The 12,976-nt window shown below is 34.0% G+C and overlaps 1 protein-coding gene across 2 annotated transcripts; it reads right to left on the reverse strand.

Annotated features, from left to right (window-relative positions):
• Nucleotides 1-9,111: 9,111 nt before the first annotated feature.
• On the reverse strand, nucleotides 9,112-12,543 carry LOC117178825. 2 transcript variants are annotated; one of them, XM_033370320.1, is made up of 4 exons: nucleotides 12,468-12,543; nucleotides 9,982-10,101; nucleotides 9,358-9,614; nucleotides 9,112-9,254 (listed from the first exon to the last, which is right to left on the reverse strand). In XM_033370320.1, the coding sequence occupies exons 1-4, from the start codon at nucleotides 12,511-12,513 to the stop codon at nucleotides 9,210-9,212; spliced, it is 468 nt and encodes a 155-aa protein (XP_033226211.1). In that variant the 5' UTR covers nucleotides 12,514-12,543; the 3' UTR covers nucleotides 9,112-9,209. The 2 variants fall into 2 exon arrangements, with proteins under 2 accessions (XP_033226211.1, XP_033226210.1); XM_033370319.1 differs by having other exon boundaries at nucleotides 9,112-9,614.
• Between the last annotated feature and the right edge of the window lie 433 nt (nucleotides 12,544-12,976).

Below are 12,976 nucleotides of genomic sequence, written 5' to 3' on the forward strand. Positions count from 1 at the left end.
GGGTCCACGAGGCTTTTGCTGGATCGTCGTATTGATTCCTTTACAGACTGTAACCACCTATCTCACGGTTATGAGACGTGGTTATGGCTGAAATTTTACCGCAATTTCGCTGGAAGCGGGTGCAGTTTTTCAGATTAGCACCCGCTCCCGGCGAAATCCTGCGGTTGTCCTTATGACAAATTTTTAATTATATATATTTGCGTCGTGCATCGTAATTGTGCCTCTAAACATGTTTTTCAAATATTGCAAAAATCCTGGGACCTTCTGCATATAATAGGAGAAATATGTAATAGAGATGAGATAGAAATCCACACTCAGAAATACATTCAAATACATTTTTGGTTTGCTTAAATTAATCTCTTGTTTAAAATAATTAAATTTCTTGCTTACATTGAATATACATTTTTTCAATTAATTATAGACTTTGTTCAAATGAAGTAAACCTCTTTTTTTACACTTAACCTCAAAATCCAGCATTCTTTATAAAAATAATGTATGATGAATTAGAATATTGAGAAATGAATCAGAATTAGCCATTTGAATGAAATGTATATATAAGTGTTCCTGCTTTCAATTATACAATGATAATTATAATAGAAAAAAAACATGATTGATGTCATAAATCATATTTATAAAGAAAGGAGGTTAGTATTAAAAAAGACTTACTCACATTCGAAATCTTCAATTATATCCTAGGTAAATGCCGTACAATTCAAGTAATTCCTAAACTAGAGATATTTCGTCCATTTTTCAATTAATTTAAGATTTTGCAGTAAATTAAAACCTTCACAATAATATAACACCGAAAAAATACCAATACCATTAAATAAATCACTTCATAAATTAATCCAACTGAGGAACCGCCGGCAGCGCCTTATAACGCCTAGCGACATTTTGTAGTACTGCTTGGTACTGCATTTTTTCTTTGAATCAAACAAATATTTTTATGAATTCGAATAAACATATTTTAAACAAATGCATTGTTTAATAAAAGTCAATGTTTTGTTAAATCAAACAAATTTTACTAAACAAATTATTTGTTTCAATCAATTAGGCAAATAGTTTTCATTTCTAAAAATTAAATAAACCTTTTTTTAATTGAAGCAACAAATTTGTCTGATTCAATTATATGAATTCAAACAAATTTGGTTCTTTGACTCAAACAAACATTTTTCTGAGTGCATGTGAAAATTTCCAATTGGGCCAAAGTTGCTTCAACTTTCTCGGAGTTGGGCTAACTTTGCCAACCAGGCATTGTCCAACATATCGAAATGATAACTGTGGCCTAACTCTGTTTGCCGAGTTTTGGCTACCATAGTTGGCCAAACCATGAGTACTAGAAGTCGGCCCAACGGCGAAATTATAACTTTGGCCCGACTATATTAGCCGACTATTGGCACAGCATACATTACCAATATCGGGCCAACTATGACAATTACAAGCTGGCCCAACTTCCGAAATGATGACTATGGCCCAACTCTGTTTGCCGTTCATTAGCTACCATGGTTGGCTCAACCATGACTACCAGAAGTCGGCCCAACGGCGAAATAACAACTTTGGCCCACCCATGTTAGCCGACTACTGGTACAATATCCACTTTGGCCCAGAGTTGGACCGGTAGTCGAAGTTACTCGTTAACGAAGGAAGCCGACTACCGGCCCAGCTCTGGGCCAAAGTCGGCCCGGAGATCGGCATCAAGGGATTTAAATTTCTGAAGATGTTAGGCCGACTGTTGGCCTAACAATGGCCCCAAACATGGATCAACCATCAGGGCAACTATGGGACATCTTTCGTTAACGAGTATCGCCGACTACCGGTTCAACTCTAGGCCAAAGTCGGGCCAGAGATCGGCATGAAGGGATTTAGAAAGTTCTGAAGAAGTTAGGCCGACTATTGGCCCAACTCTGGGCCAAAGTCGGCCCATAGATCGGCATATAGGGATTTAAAAATTCTTTTTAATGAAAAGGGAAAAAAATGTATAAATGAATTTCGAAATATTTCAAGCAATTTTAAAGAAGTTTAAAATATTTGAGAAAAATTAAAAAAAGCAAAAGAATTTTCAAGAGATTTTAGAGACTTTAAAAGACTTTTTATGAGTCCAAGAGATTTTTAGTGATTTTAAGGGAATTTGTGCCATTTCAATGGATTTAATATGGTTTAAAAAGTGAGTAAGGGAATTTAAAATCTTAGAAGCATTTTAGATGATTTAAAAATATTTTTAAGTATTTAAACAGACTTTCAGGAATTTCAAGGGATTTAGCCGGAGTTATTTGATTTTGAAAATTTTAAAATTCATAAACGAATTTTGAAAGATTTCAAAATACTTAAAAGAGTACAAGATATTTTAAATGAATTTAAGAGATTTTAATTAATTTTGAATTCTAATGAACTTCTTAATATACTGATTTTTTAAAATATTGTAGTGATTGTATTATATTTATTAAACTACCCATCGTAGCCAATAATAGGAAAACAGAGTTGGGCCATAGTTATCATTTCGGTATGTTGGCCAATGCCTGGTTGGCGAAGTTAGCCCAACTCCGAGAAAGTTGGCCCGACTATGGCCCAATGGAAAATTCGCACCTGAACAAATACATTCTGAAGGATCAGAAAAGGTTAAAGCTATGTTAAGCATTCCAGAATTACCAGGGGCGTTAGTTTAAATTTTCCGGTTTTTTTCAATAAAGAAAACACTTAATCCTCAAGGGAATCTCAAAAAAAAATTACTCAAAGTATTGACCATTGGATTCGACACATGTTGCCTATCTTTCAGATAAATCATGGTTACCATTCCAAAAAAAGCTTTTTCTCTTTCAAGGCAAACCATTCGACGAGCCATTTTTCGACTTCTTCAAAATTGGCGACGTGCTGCTCTGCGAGTGAGTGTCCCACCGATGTGAAAAGGTGATAGTCAAACGGGGCGAGGTCTGGAGAGTACGGCGGGTGCGATAATATTTCCCAATTCAATGCTTTTAATGTGTTATTTACCACTTTATAACGTTAAGGTAACACAAAACCATATATAACAAAAAAAGGGCAAAGGAAATATCGCAAGACTTTCAGTTGATGAAATTTCAGGAGCCTTAAATGAACCTGAAATTATGCAAGAGAAAAGAAAATAATTTTTTTAGTGGTAAATTTTGTTTAAGCAATTTAAACCATTTTTTTTAAATTTTCATTATCATATTCCCAGAGCCCTAAATGAGCCCAAAATTATTGTGGGAAGAAATAATGCCTAAGACGTTTTTTTCTCTGTGTAGTCCTACTAGTTTAACGTTAAGATAGCAGAACCACAGGTTAAAAAAAATGCGTAGCATCAAATTTGTCCTTAGGGTATGAATTGAGCCCTAAATGAGCCCTAAATTATAATGCAAAGAAATATTGTCCAAGTAATTTTTTTCTATGTGTGGTCCTGCTAGCGGAACATTAAGATAGCAGAACCACAGGTTTAAAAAAGATTCGTACCATCAAATTTGTTAATAGGACATGAAGTGAGCCCTAAATGAGCCCTAAATTATTGTGGAATGAAACAATTTCTAAGTCGTTTTTTCACTTTGTGGTCCTGCTAGGTTAACGTTAAGCTAGCATGACCACATGTTCATTCGAAAAATTGTGGAGCATTAAATTTGACAATAGGGCATTAAGTGAACCCTAAATGAGCCCTAAATTATAGAGCAAAGAAATTTTAAGAAATTAATTTTTTTTCTATGTGTGGTTCTGCTAACTTAACATTAGGCTAGCATGGCCACCGGGTTTTTTGTTTAAATGAAGAACATTAAATTTAGCAATAGGGCATTAAATTAGCCCTAAATGAGCCCTAAATTCCCTATATATTTTCAGTCCATTTTTGCAATGTGGTCCTGGCACCTTAACGGACGTCATGAATAACATACATAACTTGAGAACATTTTTAATATCTCTTCTTGAAATAAGTCTTTATTGAAGATTTGCATTTGAAGATACTTTAATTAATAATATGTGCAATTTATCATGCAATTTTTGTAGATCTAGTCTAAACTTAAGTGCAAACTTGGAAAATATAACAAATTTAATTAATTCGTCTAAATAATTTTTGCTGATAATCAATCAAATTGATTTATTTTTCAATTTAATTAAATGTTACCTAATTATTCAGCTATGCTCACCTCTGCAGCCTTATCAATTCAACTGATCATCACGGATTTGGCTGACAATTTTGCACACATATTGCCGATACATACTAAAGATTTTTTCGATATCTAGAAAATTTTTTAAAATTTGGCCATTTGACATTTATGAATTTTTATTTATCACATTCAATACCTACAATTTTAAAACTATTCAAGATATCCACAATTTAAATTTTTAATTACAATTTTTAATTTCAAAAAGGAATAAGGTACGAAAAAGTGATGAACACGAGGATATAAGGTTTTGCGAATATAAAGAATTTAGTTTACTGAGCAATGTTTTTAATTTCTTACAAATAATAAATTTTCTCAGAAAGCAATTAAACTTTTTAATTTCCTCTTTTATCGAAATCTCACTTTTTAGGTAAATTTAATTTCTTTAACTTCTGAACAGTTTTCTTATATCTAAAAAAACTAGAAGAGTAGTTTCTCACCCAAACAAACAAACCTTCACGATGCGACCATCGAAAAATAAAAACAAGTCTTTCGCGAATTACGCATATATAAATATATAGATATATAGTCATTTGGAATCGGAATTCAAATCGAAGAATTGGGAGCTTCGAAAGTCGATCAGAGAGACTTTCGAATTGCCGAATTTGAATCGGTTTCCTTACGATTAGAACTGAACGCGTCGAATGTCGATTCGAAATACTTTAGAACTGCCCACTTCGAATCGTTTTTCTTAGGATTCGAACTGAACGCGTCGAATGTCGGTTCGAAAGACTTTCGAACTGCCCACTTTGAATCGTTTTTCTCACGATTCGAACTAAACGCGTCGAATGTCGGTTCGAAAGATTTTCGAACTGCCCACTTCGAATCGTTTTTATTACGATTCGAACTGAGCGCACCGAATGTCGGTCCGAAAGACTTTTGAATTGCCCACTTCGATACGGTTTCCTTCGATTCGAACTGAATGCCTCGAAATTCGATTAGAAATACTTTCGGACTGCCTCGCTCGAATCGGACTTTTTTTCGAATCGAACTGAACGTGTCGAATTTCGATTAGGAAGACTTTTGGTCTGCCCCGCTCGAAGCGGATTTTTGTCGACTTTAAGTGAGCTACGCCGCTTTGGAAAAAAACCGGTTTGACTCGAACAATGTTCAGGTCTAGGTATAACCTTGCGACAGAGTGCAGATAAGCAACAAGGATTATGAAACATCCCTGCATGTATTATTCCAGTGCCCAGAATTAGCTATGCTTAGGCCGCTAACCCTTGGGGCCCATTTTATGGAATTTTAGGACATTACAACATGGTCATCGATTGACAAGCTGAGTTTCACCAAGAGGACTGGGGTCAACTACAGGGAGCGAATAAATAGGGGTGAAGCACAAATATGCTTTATTATTTGAGTGCTAAGGGAGCTTCTTAGGGGTTTCCCTCCCAGTTTAAAACTAACTATTGTCGCATAGCTTCTGACCTCGCTGCTGTGCTAGACAAGCTATTGAGCCGATAAACTGAAAACAATAACCTACATAAAATTTAACAAAGTATTTCTATAGTAAAGTTCAAGAAATGCAGTTCTTTTTTAAATGAGTATCTGGCACCCTTCATAGAGAAAAAAATAATTAATTATTTTTCAATGATCAGTTTATTCATTTACTCTATCAAAGACATATCAGTTGAAGATGATATCTTGACATTTACAGACATTTCCGGAATTATCCAGATGTCTTCGATACATGTTTGCATTGTCGTTTCTTAATTGTCTCATGCAATTGAGACTCTACATTTGATTTAGACCCCATTGCATAATATTGATCCGAAGTTCTTGCAATTCTTATAAACACATGAAGGTGACTAAATTCTTGTATGTATTTAGGGTCGTAGCGCTTGAATTGATGTATTTCCTATTATTCAGCGTTAAAATATACCATTGCCACCTTTGGAAGATGAAGAATGAGATTACCATTGGTGCGAGTTGACATCAGCTTGGTGAAGTTGTCAGGTACATCATAGAGTTCGATACCTACCAATGGCTCAGGTCGATTTTTTAGACATACTGAATCGCTTGAATAAGGAACACGTCGCTCCTCTTGCATGTGTTTAGAATGTTTCGTGACTTTTTGTACTAGACTGCAATAAATTGAGCCATTTTCCAAGAACAAGGACACCGAGAGTATTAAAAAAATTTGATTTATTGTTTTATAATTTTTTTTACATTACTTAATTAATCCATTGAACGTTTCACTCGAAGGTGCAAGTGTGGAGGAAGATGTGGTACCGCCTTGTGAGGAAAAAACGTTCGTATGTATATGAATGTATTTAACTTTTTTCTTTGCTATATTTAAAATAGTAGTACAACGTCCGAGCAAGTAGTTGATTTTTTAATCAGTAAAGAAGAATTGCCCTCAAAGAAAAAGTAAATATATACATTTCTTATTGAAGAGGATCAATTTTTAACTAAAAATAAAATAGTTAAACATTGAGGAAATTATTATGAATAAAAAAAGGACAAAAATTAGTTCAAGCTCATACCGTCGTATTTGACGTTTACCATGAAATGAAAATAAATTAAAAAATTCTAAAAAAACAAAAATACAAAATAAAAAAAGATTTAGAAAAATAATGAAAATGAAAAAAACTGTCTATTCTTCGACCTCCACACAGGGACAGTTGGTAAACGTCAAATACGGCGGCTGACAGAACGGAATATTGCAAAAATTGGTTGAAAAATTGTTTTAACACATTGATTTTGAAAATTTGACGCCAGATTCGTACTCAGCGGACCCAAAAACCGTAACAACCACATGCATCTTGTGAACAATCTAATTCTTCGGAATAATTTGCTTAAACAAATAGTTGAAACAATTTAATTTTGCAATCTACCGGCTAAGTTTGTAATAAGTGACCCGAAAAACCATGAAAAAAATATGTAGGTTGTTTGGGTAATAGTCAAATTCATTGCCGTCACTTGAGGGTAGAAATAACAATTCCTTTTTTCAAATTGGCCATTTTGAGACATTCATCTGGAATTTCAAAGTTGTTCTTTTCCATTTTTCGAAAGTTTCACATGCTTGTGCACTTTTTTGCACCGATTTTGTTGCATGAAGAAAATCTTCGATACGAAATCCAACATCAAAAAATTTTTTTCTGAAATTTTTCCGTGTTTTTTGTTAAAAATGCCGCTATATTGAATTTCCTAGTAAACGCGTAATTATTTTGACAACTTCATCTTGTAGAGCTGTCTTGAAAACAGAAGTATGTTGAGTTTTAAACTCAAAATGTAATATTAATATTTTTTCGCGCATGATAGAAGATAACCAAAAGAACAGGAGCAAACTTTAAATAACCATTACTAATAATACGAATACCTACTGATCAGGATGAGAATGCACAAAATTACTAACTCTTCAAAACGATTCCTTAAAGTCCTTCCACACCTCAAGTATCATACGCTCATGCAATTCAACTAGCAGAGACACCGACAAAAGAACAAGCTATTGTCTTGGATGCCATCGACAGGATTACAATTTAGGATTATGCCATGTAAATTGAAAAAATTGCTTAACCATCTCTCATCAGGTTCATCTCATGTATTTCTCATAGAAGAATTTCTCTCTATTTAAACAGCAAAGAAAATGTTGACGTTCTCACAGAAACACATAGGAAAATCAAGCTTATCCGCTTTATTAGTAAGAATATCACTAAAGATTCGGATAATTGGATAAAGTATAAAAAAGGCACAGTAGCAAACAAAATTTCTAAATGAAAGAAAAAAAATTACCGCAGAAAATTTGCTGAGGGCATCGACTCTCGATCAAACTCCACTTTTGTTTTGAACAAGTGCAAGGCATTTAAAAATAAATGGGTTAATGTAACTCCTGCTAGTACAAAGAAAATCTGTAATCTCATGATAATATAATGAATTCAATGAATAAAATATGTCCACCCTGATTCCCTTCAAACTCCATCACGTTCCCAGAATGTTCAGAAAATGATGTTCTTGGAGCTCAATTCACCTTTCTCGAATTCAGTGTTGCGTTAGAAGAAGAAAACACCAAATCTGCTCCAGGCATGGATAGCATCGATTTTGATATTCTGAACAACCTGACGATTCAATAATAAATTGTTACTCTTAGGTATACTCAATAAAATGTACGCCAAGTATGTATATTCTCTAAACTGAAAAAATTCTTTTTTGCATTTCATTCCGAAAGCGAACAAGGTTGGTCTTCGCCCCATATCTCACTTCGTACTTGCGTCAATTGTTCGAGACTTTGGTAAAAACAGATCACAGTGGTGAGCTGGGCACCTCAATCTCATTTTCCATAGTCAAAATGGCTTTAGAAAAGGCAGATCCTGCAAAGGTAAATTAGCCCACGTAAAAGCCAAAATCAATTAAGCTTTTCTCAAGAAAAAACAAGTTCTAGTCGCTTTTCTTGATGTGAGCGCCGCCTTTGATAATGTAAATATAGACGTTCTCACTGAAAAACTTACCTATATTGGATGTCCCAAAAACTTAGTAGCCTTTGTGAAGCATCTCACTCATTCTAGATTTGCATTTTCCGATTTCAATATCGATTTTCCAAGAATGGTGTTCAAAGGGGTCCCACAGGGAGGGGTGCTCAATCCGTTACTGTACATTCTCCACGTCGCCTGTGTTTCCGAAAATCTCCCAAAAAGAGTTTTGGTTTTACAATTCGCTGTCGACATTGCCTAAACAATAATTCACGTGAGTAGTGACTGGATATCTCTCCAGCTAAGACTGTTTTCGTTCATTTTAAGAAGCAAAGGATAGCCCCGGAAATGCTGAAATCACTATCGATGATCAAACTATAAAATCAAAAAAATTCGAAACGCTTTTTAGGAGTAATCTTCGATTATAACTTGTACTTTAAACTACGGGTCTCAGATGTGAAAAACAAATGTACAAATCTTGTAATTTTGTTCAATGATCAGTTTATTAATTTTCTCAATTGAATACACGTAATTTGAAAAACATATTTTTGCATTTCCAGAAATTTTCTAATTTATATAGACATTCTTGATAGCTGATTGCGGTATCGTTGCTTAATTGTCTTATGTACTTGAGACTTTACATTTGATTTATACAATGCTGCATAATATTGATCTGTAGTTCCTGGAATTGTTATAAACAAATGAAGGTGACTAAAGTCTTGTGCGTAATCAGGGTTGTAGAGCTTGAATTTTTCTGTTTTATAATATTCATCGTTAAAATATACCATAGCGACCTTCGGAAGATGACCAGTGGGATTGTGCTTAGGGGGAGCTACTACTACCTCTGCGAGGTAGTCAGGCACATAATAGAATTCTACACCGACATCCGGCTGAGGTGGAATTTGTAGACAAACTGTATATCCCGAAAAAGGTACACGTTTATGTTCATAAACAGATCTGGAACGTGTGGCTACGCTTTGCATTAGACCATAATAAACTGAGCCATCCTCCAAATTTACCTGAACGAAGCCTGGAGAAGCACCTAATTTTTCAAGAAAAAATTTAACAATTATGTAGTTTTGTACACTAGTAAGGGGTATTCCATAAATCAAGTCCAACCTTTTTTTTGAGGGTGTAGGTTCTGGGAACATTTAATGATTTTAATATCATTTTTAAATCGCAGGACTTACTGATATAACTTTTAAAATTTGAATATATTTTTTAATTCTTTTTACTGTAAAATATAGAGAATTTGAATCTTTGGAAACGTGAGAAAGGAACAATAAAAAATAAATGATTATTATTGACTTTTTTTATTACTTAATTAGGTTTCAAACACAAAGGGGTGGGGGGCACGCTTAGTTTAAAGTAATTTTTAAAAATTGAAATAACTTATTTTAATAACGTACCATGCAACGTTTCACTTGAAGGTCCAGATGTGGACGAAGACGAGGAGCGTGTAGATGCGCTTTTGAGCAAGCGATTATACGAGTAACCTTTCTGATTTGTCCCGCCTTGCGAGCTTAATTCTGTAAGATCAAATAGCAATGGATCAATGTACTGTCACCCACAGAAAGAGGTCGCGAGATGTGGTATGGTGATTTCACTGGGGATTAGTGTCAAATTTTCAAATTTACTTAGTGGAATGGAAGCTTCTAATGTGTCCCCTAGGAGTTCACATTTTTCTTGCCCTTTGTTCCCTATTCCTTTACACCCCCCCTACAAACTTTATTGGTGGTGGGAGGGGGACCTACAGTTTAAGGTGGGTTCCAAACCACCAAGAGTAACAGCATTAAGTACTCTGAGAAAACCTTTTTTCTCTAGAGGTAACGGTCTCACGACTCTCCAGAGATGAACAACTGTCTTGCTAGGCTACAGTTCACCGCATGGGCCGCTGAGACTCTTCCAGAGTGCGAGGCGGGAACCGAACCCGCAAGCCGATGGAGTAGGTCCAAAGCCTAAGCTTTAGCTCCCACAACCATCGTCCCGATCTTAAAATTTACTTAGTGAGCGATGCTACTCTGACTGACGACCTCCACGTGGTGCATCCTGAGCAAGCATGCCATTAGTTTGCCAAATGTCAGCAGTAAACGAAAAGAAGTATTTTTCTATTAACTTACACTGAAAAAAATGATATTCTAATTTTAAGAATTCCCCACTAAGTTGGAGAATATTTGCAACTTAAATAGATGCCAAGAATATATTCTTAACGTAAGATGGAGGCCCTCTTACCTTAAGAATATATATTCTTGTCTAATTTTAAGTATTCCTTTGGTCTTAAAGTAAGAATTTCGCTTAATTCATTAAGAATATTACTAAGAATATGACACTCGTAGAATTAGAATATCGTTTTTTCGGTGTCATAATCAATTGGTACTGTGAGCCTTGAATGCGATCATGATATTGGGGAAAATGGTTGGCGTGCCAGAAGTACTTCCTTAAAAAAGAATTATTAAATTTCTTTTTATTTATCTTCTTATTATAAACAGAATTGGTTCTTGAATTTTTTCGGAGCCTCCTTAGTACCCTCTTTAACATATATTAAACCATCATGATCGGTAAAGCCGTTTTGGAGAAAATTGTTGTTTTGATTTTTCAACAATTTTTTATAACTTCTATAACACAAACTTTTTTAGTAGATGCTTGGGGTAACTTTATCTTATAGGGGTAGCCACTTGCTCCTGCAATATAAATCATATCTGAGCGGCGGCGCCCAGACCATGACTATCATGTTACGGCCTTGGTGAAAGTTAGAAAAATAATTGCATGCGAAATTCCTTATACGCCGCTATAATTTCAATTTAATGTTAATTTAATACTTTTTGCTGTCAATATAATAAAATCAGCATCATACCGCTTACACTTTTTTTAAGGCGGAGATAACACTTTTTCTTCTGAAAATGTTATATCTAAATTTTTTCTGAACGTTAGAAGATAACCGAGAGAACAGAAAACATTTTTCATAGCATCTTTTTTAGACGTGCAAACTTTTATTTTTACATTTGTTTGGTACATGTTATTCTGTCCAAGACAAAGTAGAAAATTCGCTTCTGAGATAAAAGAATTCTCCTGGGTACGAAAGTTATTCAGCAAGTATCAAAATTGCAAGATATCTTCATTCTCATAGTGTAAGATAAAAATTTTTTTTTAAAATTTTTTACATCAAAAGTTACTAATAATACTAAAATCTATTCATCAGGATTGGAACGTACAAAATTATCATTATCAGCCTTAACATTTCTGTACACTTTCTTTGTTTAACTTCAAATATATATTCTTTAGCTTTGGGGACAGTTAAAATTAGAAAAAGGGTATCCGTGAAATTAAAAAAAAGCTCAGTAAGATTTGCAGAAAAGCCATGCCGTATCGATTTTAATTGATAATTCTTAGCTATAGTAAACTCTTTTTTTTTGGTCTGCATATGGACGTACACATTTTTTAAATAAATTACTACAAGCATAATTTTAATGTTAAGACTAAATATTTGGTGCAAAATTGTTCCTTCAAAATTGTATTTGAAAGAAAAAACAATGATTTTATAATTCAGTATCGAGTAAAATGATACATAGATAAGACAGTTAAACTTCATTATTATAATCACACAACTTGTATAAATTTTGTTCTTAGTATGTTTGATATCGTCATAAAACAAATAATGTGTGTAGATATGACGATTGAGACTAAATTGTTTTCAGGTCAGCAACAACATTTTTCTGGGAATTCAGATTTTTTTGTAATCAAGATTGCAGTTAATAATTTAGAAATGTATTTTTTAATAGGACGATTTAATAAGCTTGTTTTTGTTATTTAGCCATTAGTTTCCCCCGAAGGAGTCAAAACCACTTTGAGGTTTTTTGAATTAGCGCAATCTATCTATAATTTATTCTGCACTTACCAATTGAATTAAGAACCACCAGGGCGGTGGAAAATACATAAAGCATTCTGAATTTTATTAGATGCAGGAACAATTGACTACCCAAAAATGTTGAAAGCATCTTGACTAATGAATATCCTGATGTTTCGAGTATATATTTTATTTTGGGATATTTGTATTTCCCCTTTCCGAACGTAGATCGTAACATGAATGGATCTCATTGGCGGAGCTTGATGTGACGACACGTTTTAGTAAATATCACGTCATTCATTTAATCATCAATCCCTCGCACGTGTATCACCTTGAAACTTCAGAAGCTGGATAATCATACACAGAAACAATTTTCGTTGATTCAAGAAAATTAATTTACGATTTAAGTGAAGTATGTTAAAACGATTTTTAAAATTTTTGAAATTTTGAAAATGAGTGAAGTTGCTTCCTTAACATTAATAAAGAGCTTTTCCAATTAAAAACTCCATGTTAACTTTAAAAGTTCAGAACTGTTTTAGAAAAAAATACGGCATTTATTT

Source organism: Belonocnema kinseyi, chromosome 8, assembly GCF_010883055.1.
Source record: "Belonocnema kinseyi isolate 2016_QV_RU_SX_M_011 chromosome 8, B_treatae_v1, whole genome shotgun sequence".
In the NCBI taxonomy this organism is placed as follows: Eukaryota; Metazoa; Arthropoda; class Insecta; order Hymenoptera; family Cynipidae; genus Belonocnema; species Belonocnema kinseyi.